We start from the raw sequence: 23,024 nt of genomic DNA, 5'->3' as shown, positions 1-23,024 counted from the left end.
CAACAAAGAACAGAGGGAGAAAGATGCAGGCAATATATACAGATAGCAGATAAGGATGGAAGAAGGAACAGGTGGGAAAACAGCTGACACTAATCATAGGGGACGTATATGGGAAGTGAAACTGAACATAATACATATGATGAGGGACTATCAAAATAAAACAGAAAACCAACACTGAGACATACCAGCTTGACACAGACAAAAAGGAAGACAGAGACAGGATACAGAGGGACCAGTCAGACATGGGGTAATGACTGGGGAACAGAAGATAAATAGACTACAGAGGACAAAATATATGACGAGAGAAAATAGCAATGCACTTGTAATACACACACCCCAGACTTAAATACAAGAGCCCAAACCTCACACGAAACCCAAAATACTGACTCAAAGTCCCTGGACCATGAGAGAATCAATTTATATTCTACAGCCATTTCTTCATTAAGCAGAAACGTTTCCTATTGGCACTTAAATGAATAAACAATAAACAGTGGAACTGGAACCTGTGAAATACTGTAAAATAAAATATTTATTTATATTTTTTAAAAATTATCAAGGTGCATGTGATTACTGTGTGTTGATCTTAATATATATATATATATATATATATATATATATATATATATATATATATATATATATATATATATATATATATATATATAACCCAATATATTTTATTTAAGCAATACACATTGGATGTTGTGGATGAAACTACAATAACTACAATGCTTAGCCAAAGATGACGTAGGAAGCACACCTCCTCCTGTGATTGGCTGATGTGTTTATTCGTGCGCTGCTGAAGGTGAAGCGTTAGTCAGTTCTGTGTCTCAGTCCGAAATGTCATCCAGTGGACTTTTAACCATGCACGCTCAAATCTGTAAACGTCTGGTAAGTGATGAGCTGTGAAACTGTCATCTTAGGTTTGTGATCATGTTGTTGTAAGAAACAGGAAGGCTAGGCTGGCAGCACAAGGCCCTGGTTAACTTCAAGTAGCTGTGCTAACCTTGCTCTGTGTGTGTGTGTGTGTGTGAGTAGCGTCCTTGGCAGGTTAAAGTAATGCAAACACCTGAAAACATACTGTATGTGTAGCTGGTTGGTCAGAGTACTTTAAAGAAGAAGCAGCAGTAGTATGCTTTACTGGCTTCAATACAGTCGACAGTGTACCAGAAAGGACTAGTTGACACCAAAACAGGCTAGCTATAGCATCAGCTGCAGCTAGCTTAGTTAGAACTCAAAGCGCCCACAAAGAGTACCATTGACACTCTAGCTCCTGTCACTTCATTAGGCAGCTGATATTACCTGAATACCTGCCTTTATTGTCATATTTTTCACGGTGACAGTTTTATTCTAGAGCTTGATTCTAACGTGTGATGTTCCGGTCTGTGGGACACCTTTTCATTGTTTAGTAAACGTAAAGTTTTTCAGATTTATCATTATTTCAACAACGGCTAATTTTCTGTGAAGAACATAAAATAACCCATTTTAATGATCTTGCACTGTAATCGTGTTTGACACGTTTCGCCCCAGTTATGACAGATGGCTTAGCTGCTGCTTCTGGACAGGTGAAGCGGCAGGATTTGGGTTTGTTGTTGTTGTGTGTGTGTGTGTGTGTGTGTGTGTGTGTTTGTTTGTTTGTTTGTTTGTTTGTTTTTCCCCGGGACGGAGTCATGTGCGCTGGTGTTTGTAATTATTAAGTGAATGGTTTTTAATTAAGACAAACGGCCACGTGCACATGTAAGAAAATTAATACTAGATCTCTCATTGTTATTTATGCTGTGGATTGTGAAGACTAATATAGAGTATTCATTCACTAAAACACCAGAAAGTGTAATTGAATAAATATGATTTTATTGGAATTATTACTTGCTCATGCAAGTTTTTTACTTTTAACAGAAAATGATATTTGCTGCATCAAGTGGCTTCACACACAGTCTAACATCCTGCACATTCAGAAACTTATTATTTTGACTGTAGTAATGAAACCAATGAAAATTAAAGAATTGTTGTGCTATTACTATAAAATATAATTTGTTACTATTTTTTTTTTAAATAATTGTCATTACAAATGAGTCCTTGACCTCAAAAAACAAAAAGAAAAACTTCTCTTTCTTCTTTTATTCCCACTAATACTCTCGGTGTAATTGTGTCATAAAAAACAGGAGAGCTGCATACAGATGCAATTTCAGTGTGATTAAAAACGCAGACGCAGACTGACACGTTGCAAAAGTTCAGGAGCAACCTCTTAACTGTGTTGTGTTTGCTTAGATTCAAAAAGGTATCTAAAACATCAGAGCTGCTTCTAGCTTTGTTTGGCAGTGTGGAACAACCTGGGGCCCGTTCTTCGTACCTCGCTAAGTAAGTTAGCTGGATTAGATTGTTGACGATTTCGCGTGATCTTGGATCGTTCGGTTCCCCGAAGCTCATCCGGGACTTGCTGCCATAGCAACAGAGCCGTAAGCGTAAACCTGCTCGGGAGCAGGTTTACTTTATGTAAACAGGATTAGATCGCGGCCACGCAGGTATGTCCGCTTCATGTATACGAAAGCAACAGCGATATTTCACCACTGTTTCACCATAAATAAATAACATCAATGTAACTAAAGATAATGCAGCACCTGATCCATTTATTGATTTCACACAGATACATACAGGTCATTTCCTAAAAAAGGGAAATGTACTATTAACATTCTATTACATGTATGTGATTATTACAGATGTAATTCATATTTCAGAGTAGTAATTGCAAATTACTTCGTGTAATCAAGATGGGAGACCACGGCTATAAAAGCGAAGGTGGATTTGGGAAGCCTGTCGCAGCCATGTCCTGTCCGTTTACGCGAGCAACCCATTGCGGAAGGTGCAAGATTGATAAGGAGAGTCCTCAGAATTCAGCGTATATTGCGGGATAGACAGGATCCTTTAGCTCAGCGCGACAGTGTGCTCATTGAGAGATATCGATATTCCCGTGAGGGTATTATTCACTTAACCAACTTGTTGACGAGGGGGTGCAGGACCACCACCTGTCTTTGTTTTGCTCTGCCCTTTTCTTGGTTGCTGTTATGAACAAACAAACAGATTATTTCAGGGTCTCTTTCCAAGAGACGAAAAGCAATATAAGCAGTGGCGGCTGGCCCATAGGGGGCGCTCGGGCTCCGCCCCCCCAAATGTGGAGGAGTAAAAATATATATTTTTAAAAAATTCATCAATGATAGTTTTACTATGTGTGTGCCCATATACAGCCAGGCGTATTTTAACATTTTCACCAGCTGACTCATTAAAGTTCAACCAACAAACGGTGTTTTTCTTCTTCTGGGGCGCTCGTCAAAGCGCCCTTGATATGCAGCGAAATAGCCTATCATTAAATGGTTGCCAGGGGAAAATAATAAATATTTGACCTATCAGCGTCGCTGAATTAAATGGTTTGGGGGCGCTTAAAATTGCGCCCCTGCAGAAAACGCGCGAAGATTTGCTGTTCTAGAATTTTACCTCAGTCAGTAGCCTAAGTGAGCTATAAGGTCAGAGAGAGACGATGGCAGCGGTATTGTTAACGGTTGAGGCACAGCCTCCCCCAAATTCGGTTAGATCGCTTCTAACCTACCCTTTTGCCAGAAGGACAATGGCAGAAAAACTGCAAGTTAAAGAGTTGGGACCTGACAAGCCCGAAATTCAACTAACCCAGGCAACGAAGGAGAAGTCAAAAGCATACAACAGGACTTTTTGTCGGAGTTGGTTCCAGCGCAAGTCGTGGCTGACAGGCTGTGCATATTGATTTATATGATGCAGCCGGCTTTATATTGTTGCTTGATTACACCACACAACATTGGATTGATGTAGCCTAAGTAATGAGTAAGTGGACACATTCATTTTTGTTTAAAGGCTACTGGATGCTAATTTCTTTCGCTTTCTACCTGTAACTTATGTAGCTAGAGGAAAGCTTTCTGTTGTGTGTTGCCATCTAGTGGGCATGAGGTATCACTGTATGAGTTAATCACCTAGCAACAAATTAAAATTGTGTTGTTTGATGTACTCATTAAATGGGTCATTTTAGTCGATATCATAAAAATTGCCCCCCCTGAGATTTTTTTCAGGAGCCGCCACTGAATATAAGTGATAAATATTACCATTCTGTAGAATATTCTTATATTTCACTTTTACCTGTTCCCATGTTCTAGTGGGTCCTGTTGTGGCTCTAATGTGAAAGGGGATATAATGTAACATAATATAATATAATGTAATATAATATTGGATAATATAGTGTGATATGATAACTCTACTGGTGCCGCCTACTGGTGTTGGCCAGAGGGGCTGATGGCGCGATATGGTAGCCTCGCTTCTGTCAGTCTGCCCCAGGGCAGCTGTGGCTACAACCGTAGCTGCCTCCACCAGTGTGTGAATGTGAGAGTGACTGAATAGTGGCATTGAAAAGCGCTATATAAATCCACTCCATTATTATTGTTATTATTAAATTACTTACGAGTTTAATTTGTCAGCAACTTTCTGCCAGCCCTCTCTCCTTGCTTTTGCAGCCTTTGCAGTGTTCCCTTGCGTTCTGATTAAACTCTGAAACTCCTGAAATCCCTCACTCAAGAGTTCTTGCTCTGCTGCCGAAAAATACCGAGCGCGCTCCTTCGACATTTTCGCCGACCAATCAGAGGGTTGCCGATCAATGTTTCTACTATCGATGCGTAGCCCCTTTTACGACACCCAGTGATCTCACATTACTTCATCCAGCTGTACTGATCGTCAACAGCAGGTGTGTTCGGGGAACCGGATTAGCGAGCTCACGTTTAGCGCGATGGTTTGGTCTTGGATGTGTCATTTGATCTTGGATGTAGTAAGCGACGTACGAAGAACGGGCCCCAGATGATGGAAAGTGTCAGACGACTAAAACATCAACTAAACACATCCAAACTCTTTTCTTTCTTTCTTTTCTTTTTTTTTTTACAAAGCTGAGAAGGTGACTTGGAGGGAAAAAACCAGGCCAACTCAGTCTGAAAGCTGAAAACCTGTGTGGCTGTCACAATCAATATAGCCCTCGTTTGTCAGTATGTTTAATTCTATAAATTGTTTTAAGTAAGTACTCTGCTCTTTACAGTCACAGCTTGTTGTCTTTAACAGTTTCAATGTTTTTCTTTCCCTGTTTGTGTGGGATTTAGCCGCGATAACACATGCTGTTTTCATAATTATCAATAGCCTGATATAACAAGTACCCTTATTTAGACTTGTGCAGCAGCTGCCTGTGTTATTGTTTCACAGAATAGGATTATGAGACTGTGACAATAGTTAAAAGTGGCCAGCAGATGTTACGGTGGAGACGGGTGTCAGAAAGTTTCAAAGCCTCAGGACGTTTGAACGTTTCACAAAACCTGTTTCTACTATGTGGTGTACATATGGTAAATGGCCTGTATTTGTAAAGCGCTTATACTAGTCCCCCCTAAGGACTCCAAAGCGCTTTACACACACATTCACACACTGGTGGAGGCAGCTACAGTTGTAGCCACAGCTGCCCTGGGGCAGACTGACAGAAGCGAGGCTGCCATATCGCACCATCGGCCCTTCTGGCCACCACCAGTAGGCGGTAGGTGAAGTGTCTTGCCCAAGGACACAACGACCAAGACTGTCCGAGCCGGGGCTCGAACCGGCAACCTTCCGATTACAAGGCAAACTCCCAACTCTTGAGCCACGATCGCCAATGTGTGTTTTGTGTTTCTGCTCCTGCTTTTTCTAAACAAGGTTCAAACATTTCAGTCACATTCATCTGCCTGTTCTCGCATTCTTGTAATTCTCCATATCGTTGAAAGGATTCTCTGAGGAGTTTTAGGACTTTTAGATAAGAGAGAACATTTGGAAGATAACAGATGGGAAGAGTTTTCAGAACGTGAGTCATTTTGCCTTTATTGGATAGAACAGTGCAGAAAGTAGACATCAGCGCAGGGCGAGAGTGAAGGGGTATAACACACGATAAATGATCTGGGGCTCTAAATTCCATACGTTGGTCACTTCCTCAGCCAGGTGAGCCAAAGCAGCACCATCAGTTCAGAGTCTGAAAGTGAGCACGAAGACAGGATTTGACACTGAACACCTGCCCCAAAGCAAACCCTTGGATATCAAAAATGGTGACACTGAATAGTCTCCTCGCCCAAAGAATGAGCCATTGAGCTTGGCTGGTAGCATGGTGCAACCAGGGCCAAGACAAATGGTGGTCCATCTTGTGGAGGGCATCAAAGCTGATTTTTACTCTTCATCCTAGATCCCATCTACAAATATACCAATGTCAGTAGATGTTCCCTGATTTGATCCGTAGCAACAGAAAGACAAGCTGCAATGTGTGTTTTAGAGGTGGACGGCAAGTAGTACATATGTAACACACACTGTTGTATAGGGTAGCACAAAAAGGCTGCTTGTAGATGATATATCAATCTGTTGAAAGATATAAATGTCAGTAGTGATGACAGTTTGCTGCCTTTATATTTGATTCAATTTTCTATTTCTATTACATTTTATGACCAAAAATCAAACAGCATATTTCATAAATGGGCTTCAATAGAAGTAAATGACCAAATATTAACCATATATATGGTCTATATTTCTTGTACTTGGGGTAAAATAAACATCTGTTAAGTACTTTTAGATACATTGTTATGGTTGTATTGGTTAATAAAAACCCTAAATGTGTTGGGTCCATCAGACCCACAAAACAAAGGTCAGACACCTGTCATAGGCATTATATCAGCTGAATACTTATGTTCACTTATTATTTATAACATTTATGATCTTGTCACTGTAGGCTCACAAGTATCTGTCAAGAACCTACACATCTCATCCTTCCCTCAATGTAAGTACTATCACTGAGAGCCTGCACTGACAGTTAATCATCTGTAGAGCTCAATAACATATATACACTAAATGTATGGTCATAGGAAGTCGTCATTGTCAGCGCAGTCCGCACTCCGATGGGATCCTTCAAAGGCAGCCTAGCTTCAGTTCCAGCCACCAAAATGGGCTCTATTGCCATCAAGGGGGCCATTGACAAAGCAGGTATGTTCGGCCACTTCACTTTCACTGCTCAGACGGATCCACTTTCCTCTGTTGCTTGATAAACATCGGCTGGTGCTGTGTCCAAACAATAGGTTGAGTATCTGTCTCTCATGAGTGGAAACAGGGCTGCATTAAAACTGAGACAGCTGTGCATGTTCAGTATGTTGCCTTTGTGTTTAGGAATTGCTCCGGAAGAAGTGAAGGAAGTCTACATGGGCAATGTGCTTCAGGCTGGCGAAGGACAGGCCCCCACACGACAGGCCTTGCTCGGAGCAGGTATGACCACTCGGCTATATTTAACCCACAATATTGATACATCTGTGCTGCCTTGAGGGATATTTTTGAGTCTGCAATATGAATTATTCCCAATTTCTTGAGCTAAACACTGTTTTTTGAATATTATCTCTTGACATTGGAGTTCAAATGTGCATCCAAGCAGAATCCAGAGCTGGTGAGAAGTTGTCTTCATCTAATTTCTGTTATAGTAAGAATGATGTCTCTGATTGCCTCTACAGGACTGACCCTCAGCACACCAGCAACAACCATCAACAAAGTCTGTGCATCTGGAATGAAGTCCATCATGATGGCAGCTCAGAGTCTAATGTGTGGACACCAGGTATTATCAGCATTAAATATGCAAGGTGTAACAAAACACAAGTGCAGATTCTTCTGAAATACTGCATCTTTTGCTGTCATGCTAGTACTCGATCACAGATGTGATCCTGATAAATGCATAAATGCACGTGTTTATCAGGACTGAAAGAAACTTTTGTTTATAATGGGCTATTCCGGCTTTGTAATGCAAATTACTCTGACTATAGTTCTATATGTGTGACTTAGGATGTGATGGTGGCAGGAGGCATGGAGAGCATGTCCAATGTACCTTATGTGATGGCAAGAGAGACCCCATCCTACGGAGGAGTGAGGATGGAAGACCTCATTGTGAAGGACGGACTCACTGATGTCTACAACAAATTCCACATGGTGATCCTCATGTTCTACTTATTATTGGAAAATTATAAGGCCTATATGTATTTGGAGCATTATAATATTGTTGCTCTCTTACAGGGTAACTGTGCAGAAAACACAGCCAAGAACTGCAAAATCAGCAGAGAGGAGCAGGATGCGTACGCCATCAACTCTTACAGCTGCAGCAGAGCAGCGCACGAGGCTGGTGTGCTGGCAAAGGAGATAATACCTGTTACTATTACCCAGAAAGGTACAGGAAGATATACCATGTTTGTCTCAGCCCAGTGACTTTAATTAGTGTTATTGCACAGCTAATGTTGTTGATGGGGTTTTGCAGGCAAACCTGATGTGGTGGTGTCTGAGGATGAGGAGTGGAGACGGGTCGACTTCAGCAAAGTCCCCAAACTGAGAGCTGTGTTCCAGAAAGAGAACGGTAACGATGAGTTATAGAGCAACATGAAGCTGTGTGAAGCATCCACATTCTTCTTGCACTTTAACACTAATTAGAATAAAACAAAAAGATTAAAAATTAGATTTTCTTTAATGTTTTTAACTAAGACATGTAACATCAGACAAATACAGTGTGTGCTGTTTTTATTAAAATAACTTAAAAAAAATTGTACAAGTAGTTCTGCTGCTACAGGAAATGTTAATAACAGTAATGTGGTTGCTCATCTGTGCGTTATTAAAGGTGTAATTTATTTTGATGGGTCTCTTGTTATTTTTTTTTATTTTGCTGTTTTCAGGCACGGTGACAGCAGCCAATGCCAGCACACTGAACGACGGCGCTGCAGCTCTTGTTTTAATGACAGCAGATGCAGCAAAAAGACTCAATGTGACTCCACTGGCCAGGGTTGTTTGTAAGTTTTTCGTGGACGCTTGCTTCATGGAGAGCTTTACTGTTGGTTTGCTCTTGGTTCGCACTCACAAGGTGAAGCAGGAGGCAGTGCTGGTCGATATTGCTGGAAAAAACAAAAAGACAGTGTAAAACCTAACCCCAATAATTACCTGACACCATATGATCAAGTACTTGGTGACAGTGGGAAAGAAAAACACTTAACAGGAAGAAACCTCTGGCAGAACCACATTGACCACATTTTTTTATGCTTTTTTCAGAGCATTTAAAATCACAAGAAAACAGCAAATAAGTTTAAGCATTGATATTCGTTAGAGGCATCTTTAAAAGTGGGTTATTGCAAACCCAAAGGCCGACTGGCTCCAAATAGTTGGACCTGTATAAAGAACTGGGTGGAAGCTGACTTGATACATTTGACCATCATTTGTTCCAGTGGTATCTGTTCAACTATCTTCATTAAAGTAACAAAAATCTGTCATAAAAAAATCTTCTGTTGTTAAACCGTTAGCTGGCTTTGTTTAGTTGTTGTTTTTCAATGCATCCATTTGAGTCTGACACCAGTTCTTCAGCATTTGTTTATATCAAGTCACGGTGGTAAAATGAACTCCTTTTGAAATGAAAGTGTTTCTTGTTTCCTCCTGAGAGTATCTTTGGATGACTTTTGGTTGCCAAACAGTTCATATATATCTGTACATTCTCTGATTTGTTTTACACAGCTTTTGCCGATGCTGCAGTTGCACCCATCGACTTCCCCATTGCTCCTGCATTTGCTGTACCAAAGGTGGGTTATGAGCATGTAGTCTGGCACTTACATTTTCTAATTATTTTGCAACATTGACACAACCCCCAAAAACATGGTTTTACAGATGAAGGCCACCAACAGTTTTTCCCTCCTCATCTTTTCTGTTTTTTCACTAGTTTGATGAGACTAGTCCTCTATTAGGCCAGTCTCTGTATCACCTTATGCTTTTAGTAGTCTGAGGCAATACTTGGGACCCTACAGAGGTTACACAGGTAGACCAACTCTGACAGGGTGACACATCAACATCTGCCATTGACAGAAGGCTTTCTGTGTCTCCCAGCACAATTTCAAGAGCATGGGAGAGATTCGAACAGACAGGCAGTTACTTTAGGATAGCTGGACTGGGCCATAGAAGGTCCTTAACCCATCATCAGGACTGGTGTCTGCCCCTGTGTGCAAGGAGGAATAAGATGAGCACTGCCAGAGCACATCAACAACTCATGTAGGAGGTCACTAAAGAACCCAGAATAGCATCTAAAGAACTGAAGGCCTCACTTCTTCCAGTCAAGATGACATAATATAAGAATAAGCCTGACCACAAATAGGAGAGTTCCAAGGACAAAACCACTGCTGACCAAAATAAACACAAACTCCATTTTTCAAAAAAATATCTTGATGATTTTGGTAAATAACCCAAAACCTTTGGGAAATATTCTGTGGACGTGGGAGATAAAAGGTGAACAAAGAATTCCTCCCAGTCCAACCTGAAAGGCTCATCGTCAGTTATCACAAATGCGCGATCCTGCTTCTTGCTGCAAAGGGTGACACAACAACACAATGACATCATCATTTAGAAACTGCATGTGGTATTTACCTGGGTTATATTTGTTTTGTGATTACTAAAGATTGTTCATATTTATATTTTTAGGTTAAATTAAAAGTATGTTAAAAAGCATAATATAATAATTATTTAGACCCATATGTGTGTATGACTAGACCCGTGTGTGTGTGTGTGTCTGCCAGGTGCTGGATGCAGCGGGGCTGAAGAAGGATGATATTGCCATGTGGGAGATCAATGAGGCCTTTAGCGTGGTTGTGCTGGCTAACATCAAGATGCTGAACATCGACCCAGCAAAAGTCAACGTTAACGGGGGAGCTGTGTCACTGGGACACCCCATTGGGTAGGTGACACAACAAAATGTTACAACTTGGCTTTAACTCACCTGGTTCTTCTCAAAAGTATTTTTTTTCTAGTAAATGTGTTTACATTTGTCTGAAATATTCAGATGTGGCCCATAATATTGCAAACAATACATCATAACTGTTTCTCTTCGCAAACAAGAAACCTGACACGTGACAGCCCTGCTAACTTTTTTGGCTTTGTCAGAGTTAATTATTTAACTGGAGCAATGCTTAACCACAGGTATGTGGATCTTCTCTAAGCACTGACCTTAGCAATTGAGACTTTGTTGACTATGCTTAAAAAGCCAGCTCTGTGCCAACAAACCACATAATTTAAATTAACTCTACAAATTCTGCGAAACAGTGTGCTCAAATGTCCAGCCTGAATTATTCTAGAAGCTTGTCAATGGCTAACAAAGGTGCCATGGCCGAGATTAACTTGCTAAGAGACATTTAAGCAATATAAATAGGTGCGTATGTATATATTTGAGCCTGTTGTGTGTGTATATAGTATTAAACATGTATAGATGAGAGAAAATCCAAAATAAATTCAAACCTGTTTACCCAATTTATTGAAAGTCATTGAAGAAAAATCTCAGAAACATCATTCCACTCTGGAAAAAGAACAGTCCAAATTAATCATTCCCAAAATGACTATTCATGGCAGGCTCAGCCTACGCTTGAAGCCGCCGAGGTGTTCGATGGCGGGGCTGACGTGATGTCACTGTTATGAATGAAATTTGCCACAGTCCAATAACTCCAGCCGTACTTATCTTGTCCGTTTAACATCTTTATTGCATTCCATCAGTTGTATTTATTGTTCAACAGTTCTCTTTATCCAACCTCATTTATCATAAATCACAACAGCATAGCGGTCACAAACTGTTTGCTTTTTCTGACATCTGACACTAATTATGTGTGCCTACCTTAAATACAGTCCCATGTTTGATTTCTGTGCACTTCTGTAGTACGCCATGGCTTTTTAAACCTAGAGTAGAAAAGAAAGTGAATACTATTGCCCTCCATTTCTCTTTCCTCTGTCAGGATGTCTGGTGCAAGAATTGTGGGTCACATGGTGCACAACCTGAAGTCTGGTCAGTACGGGCTGGCGGGCATCTGCAATGGAGGCGGCGGAGCTTCTTCTATTCTGATCCAGAAGCTGTAAGAAGACCTGGCAAGAAGCTTCTGTTCCTTTAAGAGTGTTGAACTGTGCAGTGACTGTCTGCTGGTTCCAAAGGACTCTCACATCTATAAGCTCCTGTTAATTGTGAAGAAAGAATCTGTTACGTTAATGTCAGCGGCCTTAGCAAACAGCAACACGGGACTCCTGTGATGTCGTGACTCCAGTGTACAAAACACTCCTCTTGTTTGAGAACACGTCTTGTGCAAAAAATAGAATAACGTTTAACTCTGGTTAAATAAATAGTTTTTTGAAAGCACTGTCTTGTTATTGGTCTGTTGTGAGCGTGTGTATTTACTGGGTAATACTACAATTACCAGTTTGTGTTGTTTTTCAAACTGGCCACTAGATGCCGCAACTACCTTTCTTAAGTTAAGTTCTTCTTACACTGGATACATAACGTGCCAGAGATAAGCGATAACATTGACTGTGCTCTGTTTGCTGTTGCAGATAATACAGCCAATGTCTTTTTAACCTTTTGAAATTGGGGATTAAAGGATCAATTTGCCTCTGATTATAAGAACTGCACTTTCCCTCTCTTAAATATTCTCTGCCTGAAGGGAAACAAACATTTGTCTGTAATGATAAAACATGAATTAAACTATATTATTTATATTAAGAGAGAATGTAAAACTGGCCACATGAAAGGGGACTGTCCAGAAGGAATCTGAATGCATTGTGCTGCAGAAGACGTTTTGTTTTTCCAAGAATAGCATTAGAATCTGTATAGGCTCCTCTTGTTTTTATTTATTTAGTCATTTCTTTTTGTGTTATTTTCAGGGAATGACAAAAAAGATGCTAGACAGATACCATTTTTGATGGCTAAAGCATTTGTAAATATTCACAAGGTAATCCATGTATTTAAATAGACAGAATTCACCCATAGAGTTTAGTGGACTCATGTTTGTGGGGTGCGGTTTAAGTGTAGTGTTGCTGGAAATGTATCATGTTTTTCCCCTGTGGGTGAACACCTAGTCAGGATATGCTGCTCAGTAAAGGTAAGTTTCATCAAAACCGGGGGAAGGAGGGTGCAATGAGTGGTTAGCTTTATGCAGGATGTTTTGTTTCCTCTAATTAGCTTGAACTCGATGATCCCTCATTATCCTCACACCCTTTCAAAGTCAGTTTAAGGTTGTGAGTGTGTCATTTAGACATTATGTACCTCCACCCTGTCCTTCATGACCGTCATCTTTCTTTCTCTATTTTGCATTTCCTGACAGTTGGCACATTCATACAGAGTTAAATTTTAACAGGGTCTGAAAGTCCTTTGTCCATTCTTTTTTAAAGTCCACTTATTTAGACGTCACAAATTAAACTCAGGGAACTCTTTGCTTTGACAGGACCGAGATTTACACTTAATGTAAGTGCATATATTACACCTTTTCACCCTATTTTTAATCTTCATGTTATGGTTAGCAGAATATAATAGAATCTTATTAGGCCCCAGAGTAAAGCTGTGAAGACTGGTAAGAGATGGAGCTTTGATTACCAAAACACATGCCTTATGCAAAAGAACCTAAGCTTGTATGAGATGCACAGGATTGTTACACCAATCTGCAAACCTCTCGGAAATATATATAGAACACTGTCTTTCATCTGTACTGAAGTATGGTGCTTTGTAATGTTGGTGGTATTGTATCAAAAGCATTGTTTGCATTTGTCTCAATCCGAACGTGCGTATTTCAGTCTGTGTGGAGATTTGTGTGTGCGTAGCAAAAGTTACATGTTAAACAAAAGAGAGATAAAGTAAAACTGCATGATTGTAACTTATGATTTGTGTGTTGTTGTTGTTTTGTATAGAGATTTGCGCTTTAATACTTTTGAACCATTCATACTCACAGAACAGACATGAACACACACACATACTGATTTCTCTACGCACACACAAATCTGATTACACGAACTGGAATATGTACATGTGAATTAAGATACTGAGATATGCCCATATTCTTTGCACCTGTCATTTTTTTATCCAGTTGTGTGTAAATCCACTTGAGCACCACATGCTGGGTGCGCACACAGTGGGAAAGGGCGTGACTCTGGCTGTTGATTACATTCAAGGCGAGAAAGAAAATGAGACAGGGAGAGAGAGAAACAAACGAGTGCGGTAACAGAGTCAGAGAACCGAAGGAAACTTTCGAGGTGAGAACTAGTAAATAATTCTAATTAATTTAGCTGTCCTGGATCACATGATACCTTCATACCAAAGTAAGATGAGCAAGTATTTATTCAAAAATGTTCTCTCTTCAGTTTAAATCTTATTTGTGAATAACAGAAAAGTGTAAACGAGTATTTCTGTTTCATTTTAATATGTGTATGTTATTTTTTTAGCTTCTTATTGTGGGGCCAAGCTTTTCAGTTTAATGAGAAAAATACAAATCTGAAAAGATGTGTGAATGTTTTTATACCTGTGTGGCACCTAACAACTAGTATTTAAATGTTTTTAAATTTTACACATCACTTTTCAGGTTTCACAGAGTTCTTCTTCTTCGGGCAGTAAAACCAGTTTCACTATGAATAATAATCAGGTAAGGTCACCTCAAGTGTTATTCTCAGGTTGTTATTTGACTAAACATACATATACAAACAGGCTCGATCTGATATCGCAATTTTATAACTGAATCTAACAAACCGATGCTGATGAAATGATTACCTCAGTGACAGGTAGAGCAAATAAATTCATCTTTTTTTTTGTCTGTATATCTCCAGGTGAGCGGTCCCATGTATGACAACCAAGTGTTTAAACATGAAGAATATAGTCCTCCATATTCTGTAACACAGCAGATCCCCAGCCATTCCTCCATAAACCAGTATTATACTTCAACACCCGGAATACCAGCTAATCCAAGGCAAACAAAAGGTACTGGAATATTTGATTTGACCAAGGTTGTCACTTGGCAAATATCCATCTGGAAATATGTATTGCACATTCACAGAATCATTAACTTATTTTTGTTCCACATTTTAAATCCACACATACTAATTTAACCTAAATAATTAAAATTGTTTCCCTGATCAAATGAATGCAGTTTCAATAGAGTCTTTTCTAGAGACACAGGGACAACGTGGCTAAAATAGTTTTAAACTGTTGTTGTCTAAAAGTTGGCAGGCAAAAAAGCCGTGGTGACTGTTACACCAACTGATGAATTTATTGATTAACTGATTTTTAAAGTCGATAAACTTGTGGAAACACCGTAAAACTCTTTCCACAAGTTAAATACTGTGCAAATTTTAATATGCAGCATAAAATAGGTAACTGTAACTTCCTCTTAACCACTAGATACTCACAAATTCAGAACGTAGACACTGAACTATCCAGACACACCTTTCTGAATATGACTGCATTCATAGAGAGTTGCAAACTATGAAAGATATACAAAACAAAACAATAAAACACACAGAGTGGAGTTATACTTTTGCATAAAGTTTATTTATATAGTGCAATGCAGAAACTCTTCATATTAATTGAAATGTTTTAGTTTCATAAGCTCAATAAAAAGAAACTCTAAATATTAAAGTTAGAAGATGTTAAAAGCAAAAGAAAAGAAAAAGTAAATGATGTGTTTATTTACTTCAAGAATTTTGGTTTACAGTGTTTATATGAGCCTCAAAGTAAGTTAGCTGTGTTTATGACTCTTCTTTGGTAGAGTTTATTGCTTCTTGTTAACTGTTTTATGGTTTACATTACTACAATATCACAATATTCATCTGTCGTCACAGTGGCTGTTTAGATTTCTAAAACATGGGCAAACTCAGTGCAGTTGTGTCTTGTTTGTGACTGCGCATTAATGATTGGGATAGTTATACATTTATACAGCTCCAAATCACAACAACAGTCACCTCAAGGTGCTTTATATTGTAAGGTCGACCCTACAATAACACATACAGAGAAAAACCAACAATTATATGACCTCCTATGAGCAAGCACTTTGGCGACAGTGGGAAGGAAAAACTCCCTTTTAACAGGAAGAAACCTCCGACAGAACCAGGCTCAGGGAGGGGCGGGGCCATCTGCTGCGACCGGTTGGGGAGAGAGAAGGAAGACAGGATAAAGACATGCTGTGGAAGAACGACAGAGATTAATACCAAGTATTATTCAGTGCAGAGAGGTCTGTTAACACATAGTGAGTGAGAAAGGTGACTGAAGAAGAAATACTCAGTGCATCATGGGAATCCCCCAGCACCCTACGCCTATTGCAGGATAACTAAGGGAGGATTCAGGGTCACCTGGTCCAGCACTAACTATATGCTTTAGCAAAAAGGAAAGTTTGAAGCCTAATCTTAAAAGTAGAGATAGTGTCTGTCTCCCAAATCAACAGTTTTTCCATGAATTTTTACAAATTGATACAGGATTGTTTGTTTTTTTTTATCTTGGCCTTCAGGAAGAAAGAAATGTCACTGGAAGTACATCCTGGGTGCATTTCTGTGTGTGACTGTTATCCTGGCAGTGCTCGGACTCTTGCTGTGGTACTTCCGTGAGTTGATCTGGAGACTGTGCAGCTGCATAAATTTTTTTTTATAATTTAAGTATTGTAATGTGGCATGATTCTGCATGCTGTTGTATATATATGAGATTCACAGTAGTAAATGCATGTGCTCACAGTATACTACCAGTGTCTACTGGGGAAGTCGTGTGGAAAAGATGGGATGTGTCTGAGCCATACCCGGTGGTGTGATGGAACCATTGACTGTCCAGATGGAGAGGATGAATCTCAGTGCTGTAAGGCATTCAAATCAGTGTCTCAGTCTTCCACACAGTTATTTAGTGGACGAATCTATTTTCTAATAGACTTGATGTTTCACAGTTCGCCTCCAAGGGGCCAACTCCATGCTGGAGAGTTATTCATCAAGCAGCCAGACCTGGATGCCCGTGTGTGCTGACAACTGGGATGATAACTATGGAAGAACTGTGTGCAGACAGATTGGTTACAGCAGGTGCTCATTGTCCTTTCCCACTGACACACTTTTGCAATGTGTGGTGTAAAAAGCTCACTCATATTACACGACTCATGATTTGCATTGCTACTGGACCTTGAATAATTTCCAAACTAAAGCATTTTTTAAAAATTACATACAAAAATATTTTCTTGGATTAGATATAATAGATATTAGTTTGATATAATAATGTGTGTGTCACATTACTGTAACTCCTCAGCCCTTTGACAGAAATGATAAGAATCATCTTGTAATTTTACACCTGGTGGCCTGTATGATACTTGGGTGATAAAGTGTTTGTTTTTTTTAGCTGCACAGAGCTACTGCTTACCTGTGGAAACAATGGATGTACTTAGTTTTTCCACCCACTGAGACAACAACTAATATTCTTCTGAAATGACAAATGTGCAGTATTGATTAGTACATATTTTTCAAAGTTCTAACTCAGAGGGAATGTCCTTGCGTGACATGCATGTATGTGTGAGTACAGTCTGCTGGTCTCATCTCCCTGTCACATGTGCCTCTTTGTCCCACAGAGATGATTATTTTGCCTACAGCCAAACCAGTGCAGGTTCTTTGGCCTCCAATGGATATATGAGGCTGGAGTCCGGAAGTAATAGTGGCTCACTAATACAGTCACAGCTCACTCACAGGTATACACAACCACATATCACTGAGTGATCACTTCATACACACCACAGCATTTATAAAATGTGCCGTTTTTTTCATCCTTTCACTTTGCAGCTTACTGTGCTTCTCCAAAGCTGTCACACTTCAGTGTATTGGTAAGCTACTGTGTTCACTGTGACATACGTGAAATAATAATGTAAATCCCCAAAACTTGATTCTATTTATCTGGACGTCGTGTTTCAGTGAAGAAGCGTTTCCTCACTTGGATGAGTGATGGACAGAATCAAGTTTTGGGGATTTCCTTACTTGGATGATTGATCATACATCAATGTAATCATTTAGTCTGTCCATTTGTCTGGTGCTACAGTGTCTGAATTGGTTTAAAAGCTTGAAAGACAGCAAAAGTAACATTGAGCTCCTCGGTCCTCAGAATGTGGCAAGAGTTCAGCAGCTCCGAGCAGTCGTATTGTTGGTGGCACAGAGGCTGTAAATGGAGCCTGGCCATGGCAGGTCAGCCTCCAGGTTTCAGGTCAACACAGCTGCGGAGGCTCCATTATCAGCCGATACTGGATCCTGTCTGCTGCACACTGCTTTAAATAGTGAGAGCTTCTATTCTCTGCTTTCTTTCACCCGAACATGTCATTGTGCTGTTGAACAATAGCAAAAACATAATCCCTTTGACGGAAGTAATCCTGATTCAAAGAACTACCTGTGTGTGTGTCATATTTACAGCTTAATGACTTAGGTGTGCCTTCAAAGACAAAGTACACAGGATATATGGGAATTTTACTTTATTGCAATATATTTATTCACATGTTGGTAGAAAGGTTACTGTGTCACTGATAGCAGTGAAGCACGCAACGTGTTTGCAAGTTCAGTAGGTTTGTCTCTTTTTCGACAACAGGTTCACTTACTGTGTTTATCCCACAGAAGACATTAACATTAACTATCTTAGTTGAAGCAGGCCTAAGGTTTGGCCATGCAGCTTTGACAACCATACATTCAATTAGATGATAAAACTGTGTAAGACTGGAACTGCCAAATCGCTATCATACAGTGTCCTCAATTTCTCAGTGAGAGCCACCTTTACTTTTTATGTCGAGTCTCCAACTATCAGTTGTCGAGTCCTCCACTCAAGTGGAGGATTCATAATGGATCAATAGTGACCTCGTGTTCATCTTTTATCTACAGTGTTTTGACTAATATTTAATAAATCCACCATGCCCATTTCACCTTGTCTTTTCCTTGGCAGTTCCTCTTCTCCTTCATTGTGGAGGGTATACTACGGGGACGTGAACTTGGAAAACATGTTTAACAGCAGAGTTCAGAAAATCATCAAACATAAAGATTTTGACACAAGAACGAATAATTATGACATTGCTCTCCTAAAGCTTGATACACCTCTGACTTTTAACAGTAAGTACTTGGAAGTTAATTTCACATGTTAATTTCAATGATACTGTGATTACGTGATTGCAAATCCAGCACTCTAAGGTGATACATGCTTATGCCTCAGATAAAGTTCGGCCGGTGTGTCTCCCCAATGTTGACCTGAACCTTTCTGCTAATCGTCAAGCATGGATCACAGGATGGGGAGCATTGCAGTCAACAGGTGAGGCAAAACCATAACTGAATATGTCAAACCTTCAGCCTTTGGCAACAGCTTTTACCATAACACCCAAAATGTAATTCAATGGTATTTATTTATACCATTTATATAGCACCAAATGTTTAAAATTGTAAGGAAAATACTCTACAATAATGCAACAATGGAACAATCACATAAGCAAGCACTTTGGTGACAGTGGGAAGGAAAAACTCCCTTTTAACAGGAAGAAACCTCCAGCAGACTCATGCTCAGGGAGGGGCGGGGCCATCTGCTATGACCAGACCAAGCAGAGGACTTAAATACACGGAACGGCAATGAGGAAAGTGGAAACACATGGGGAACACAGCTGATACAAAGTGATGCCACAAGGGAAGCAAAACTAAACACACCAAACATGGACCGTGAGACTAGCAAAGTAAAACAGGAAACACTGAGACATAGACTGACACATGAGCATGTGTCAACATGACAGGAGGCAAGGCAGATGAGAGAGGGAGTGAGGGAACACGAGAGAGGGGACGAGAGAGCACAAGAAAGAGAGACATGACGGCTGGGGAGACATGGAATGACACACAGGAAGTGGAGACGAGACATCTCGACAAGGCAACATGGAAACTAAACATAGCAGCCAAAAAGGAAAACCAAAATACTACACACAAAGAAACCACAAAACACCATTAATTCCAATAGGCTGGCTCAAATGACCCAAGTCACTGGGAATTAGTTGATTCCAGTCCTGGCCAATTGTTCGATGCATCTCTAATTGTAAGTTCTTAATCATGTAACACTGACCAGCATTTTCAAAAAAGGCAGACATAATCACTGTTTAGACTATTACAATATGTGAATGAATGTCATTGATTGATTAACATCTGTTTCATTAACTTCAGTTAAATTTATTCAAGCTGTTTTTAGCAATACCAGAAATATGGAGTCAGTATTAGGATATCAAAACTGATCTGATGTTTACTGTCACCTTTTTTTTCTTCTTTACAATAAATGCAACTACCACCAGTTCATTATTATATCTTCACTAATAGCTACCACTACATTTTTTCCATGAAAAAGTAAAACAGTTATGCATGTCCTGTCCATGTTAAACAAGACTTTTTAATGACTCTTAAACTAGTAACTGTGATATCCTCAGCTAATAGGAACATAAATGGATATTAAATAAAGCCAGTGAGCAGAACAGACTCTTTCCAACTGAGAATGAAAAGAAATACAAAGTTCAGTGTGTGACCCAGAGCAGAAGAGTAAAAACTACTACTGCTGTTTTGGATTTTTGTTACTTGTTATTAACAATATACAGTGTGTTTATGGCCTTGGATTTGGGATTACCGTGCTAGTGACAGGACCTTTGAGCCAGCTTCAGGCTTCTCAGAATGAAAAAAAAGTATTCAGACCTGAGTGGGTCTATTCCAGCAGCTGTCAATGTAGTTTGTGTCCACGTTGACACAAACACAAGAACACAAGACAAATTTAGGGGTTGAATACTTTTTCACAGCACTGTCTAATATAAACTACGTTGAGTGAGAAACCTGTGACTTTTCATTTTTCATTGTCGATTATTTCAGATGGGACTTAGCAAGCACTGCCTTTCATGTTTGTCTGAGTTAACAGTGTGAATAATCCTTTTTCCAGGGCCAACCCCCAAAATAATGAATCAAGCCAAGGTGACCATTTACAGCAGGGCCACTTGTAATGCACCTGAAGTATTAAATGGTGAAGTCACCAAGGCCATGTTCTGTGCAGGTAGCCTGGAGGGAGGAGTTGACTCCTGTCAGGTCAGTCTGATCCTCCTGTCACACACTCTGAGATGTAGCAATACGTGTACAACCTGAGATATGTCTGTGGTTCTGTGTGCTGCAGGGTGACAGTGGAGGTCCCCTGGTCGTGAAAGAAGGAGATCGATGGTGGCTGGCAGGAGCTACGAGCTATGGTTATGGATGTGCTTTGAAGAACAAGCCAGGAGTCTATGCCAATGTACCATTCTTTATTGACTGGATATACGAAAACATACAGGTACGTATGCAATGGGAGGAGAATAGAGAATAAAGTCCTGTGAAATTATCTGTTGATTAATCAGTGGTGTCAAATGTTTATCCTGTATTTTCTCTGCCACATTAAATATTTATATTTGTAAGTTTAGCTAGAAAGTCATAGCAGTGCTTTATTTGTGCGTACTGTGCTCTTCTGTTCACTTTGTACATGACATTGAATGTTTGACTGTTTTTCATGTTGTGTAAAATTATGTTCTCTGATACATAATTTGGTGATTAATAATCATCTAAGACAACAAAAGAGAATCTGCTCTTCCCCCTAAATCTAATCATACTTTTTTTTCTTTACCTCCATAGAATAACTGAGACGTCGGTGAATTTTTGAAAGGAACTACTTGAGTTACTTGCAAAACAAAAATCAACCAACAAAATAATGGATCAGCATTTTTATATTCTTGTTTATAGCATGCACTGAATTTCTTGCATTTGGACAAAATAAAGCTATTATTTGGTCCAGTAAAACTAATTTTCAGCAAAGAGTTGTTTTTTTGTAAATTCACATTGTGTGATAGATGTGCTACAGAAAAATGTAGCTTTGCTTTTCTTACTTCTGCCTGGCTAACGAAGCTTGCTATGCCATGCCTGATACAATGAAATGAATTCATACATGTGCCTTTTAGCTCCCACCTCAACTAAGTATGATGTCCTTGAAGTGGAACAGCAAGGTCAAAGCCAGGAAATCAAATTTTGACTGTGTCACATAATGTTATGTAATAAATTCCACTAGAGTTGTATCTCATAACTGTTTCAAAATAAAATATGACCAATGTCAAATGTTCTGAAATAAGTTGTACTTTAAGTGTTCTGTGTGCACTGTGGATGACAGCTTTGCTCACACCGGAGTCTGTTTCCACATATTATCAGAACAATCAGCCAGGAATTCAGTTCTGCCCAGTAATAAGTGACAAATTAGTTAACTAATGGTAGTTAATGTTTTATGGTATATTACTGTCACATGTTCTAAGGCACTTGTCTACAGACAGGTTTTTTTTCAGCTACTAGCTGTTATTTTCCATTTCACTGTCTTAGCTTTGACATTTACATAATGGGTTTTTTTCAGAGTCCTATACTAAAGAGTGGTTTCACAATAATGTGTGCATTACTGTGAGACAAGTGCTTAAAATACATAGAATAAAAAATGCTGTATCAGAATGTTATTGTGGATAATAGCTTAAAGCAGTTTTCATTAAGACTAGCAAAGTTTAAATAAATACTAGTGTCTTTCCACTTGAATAAAAGAGTGAATGAGGCTCTCGCTCCATTCTGATATACTTCCAACCTTCAGATCAAATTCTTACTTATTCTTTAATTGCTTCTTTTCTCTTAGCAAATGTGCAGGAGCTGCTTAAATGCACACATTACTTGCTGTCGACCTTTTAGGAAGACTAGTACTTTTACTAGCCTGATGACTTATCTACTAGTTTTTTGAATTACTTTACCAAATGCAACTGGTATATCACTGGTTTACGCAGACCCCAGTTCAATCAGACCCAATTTAAAATGTCAATAAATAAATAGCAACGATGATACAGAATGCAATGGTTCATAAATGCATATTTTATTCACAACAGAGCATAGAAAATGTATCAGATGTATTTAGACTTGTCTCGAAAAAGTTGGGACAGGTGCAAGAAGAGAATGAGCGGTACTGGCCACGTTTCAATAACATGATCAGGTTTAAAAGGAGCATCTCAGAGAGGCAGGGTTTCTCACGCTTATAAAGATAGGCAGAGGTTCCCCAATCTGCAAAAAACTGTCTTATTTAATGAATCATTTCAATGTAAGCAGCTATCTCCTGGAAGTTTTCAGTCTTTTGA

At 39.4% G+C, this 23,024-nt stretch overlaps 2 protein-coding genes across 4 annotated transcripts; both read left to right on the top strand.

Moving 5' to 3' along the window:
* The first annotated feature begins 761 nt into the window (after positions 1-761).
* acat1 (acetyl-CoA acetyltransferase 1) lies at positions 762-12,229 on the top strand. Its single transcript, XM_040011560.1, has 12 exons — positions 762-891; positions 6,791-6,838; positions 6,924-7,041; positions 7,222-7,317; positions 7,557-7,657; positions 7,882-8,025; positions 8,110-8,260; positions 8,348-8,443; positions 8,757-8,870; positions 9,583-9,647; positions 10,632-10,789; positions 11,835-12,229. Exons 1-12 carry the CDS (start codon positions 841-843, stop codon positions 11,953-11,955), a joined length of 1,263 nt encoding a protein of 420 aa, XP_039867494.1. The 5' UTR covers positions 762-840; the 3' UTR covers positions 11,956-12,229.
* A 121-nt stretch (positions 12,230-12,350) lies between these two features.
* Positions 12,351-21,981, top strand: tmprss2 (transmembrane serine protease 2). Of its 3 annotated transcripts, XM_040011529.1 has the most exons (15): positions 12,351-13,330; positions 13,947-14,112; positions 14,439-14,498; positions 14,680-14,830; positions 16,353-16,445; positions 16,574-16,690; positions 16,776-16,905; positions 17,442-17,558; positions 17,650-17,690; positions 17,966-18,134; positions 18,788-18,951; positions 19,052-19,147; positions 20,789-20,931; positions 21,017-21,169; positions 21,505-21,981. In XM_040011529.1, the coding sequence occupies exons 2-15, from the start codon at positions 14,044-14,046 to the stop codon at positions 21,511-21,513; spliced, it is 1,512 nt and encodes a 503-aa protein (XP_039867463.1). In that variant the 5' UTR covers positions 12,351-13,330; positions 13,947-14,043; the 3' UTR covers positions 21,514-21,981. The 3 variants fall into 3 exon arrangements, with proteins under 3 accessions (XP_039867463.1, XP_039867471.1, XP_039867481.1); XM_040011537.1 differs by lacking the exon at positions 13,947-14,112; XM_040011547.1 differs by lacking the exons at positions 12,351-13,330; positions 13,947-14,112 and adding an exon at positions 14,153-14,178.
* The last annotated feature ends 1,043 nt before the right edge of the window (positions 21,982-23,024 follow it).

Source organism: Simochromis diagramma, unplaced genomic scaffold (assembly GCF_900408965.1).
Source record: "Simochromis diagramma unplaced genomic scaffold, fSimDia1.1 OVJJ01000123.1, whole genome shotgun sequence".
NCBI lineage: Eukaryota > Metazoa > Chordata > Actinopteri > Cichliformes > Cichlidae > Simochromis > Simochromis diagramma.
Note: the sequence above shows the minus strand (reverse complement) of the source record. Positions and strands in the feature narration are given on the sequence as shown.

Excerpts from the sequence above, each read along its gene's own strand:
- tmprss2 (XM_040011529.1), top strand. The coding sequence starts at position 14,044 with ATGAGACAGGGAGAGAGAGAAACAAACGAGTGCGGTAACAGAGTCAGA. Across the intron at positions 17,691-17,965 it reads TGTCACACTTCAGTGTATTG|AATGTGGCAAGAGTTCAGCA; the intron begins GTAAGCTACTGT and ends CTCGGTCCTCAG. Across the intron at positions 19,148-20,788 it reads GGGAGCATTGCAGTCAACAG|GGCCAACCCCCAAAATAATG; the intron begins GTGAGGCAAAAC and ends TCCTTTTTCCAG.
- acat1 (XM_040011560.1), top strand. The coding sequence starts at position 841 with ATGTCATCCAGTGGACTTTTAACCATGCACGCTCAAATCTGTAAACGT. Across the intron at positions 892-6,790 it reads CTCAAATCTGTAAACGTCTG|GCTCACAAGTATCTGTCAAG; the intron begins GTAAGTGATGAG and ends TTGTCACTGTAG. Across the intron at positions 9,648-10,631 it reads CTGCATTTGCTGTACCAAAG|GTGCTGGATGCAGCGGGGCT; the intron begins GTGGGTTATGAG and ends TGTGTCTGCCAG.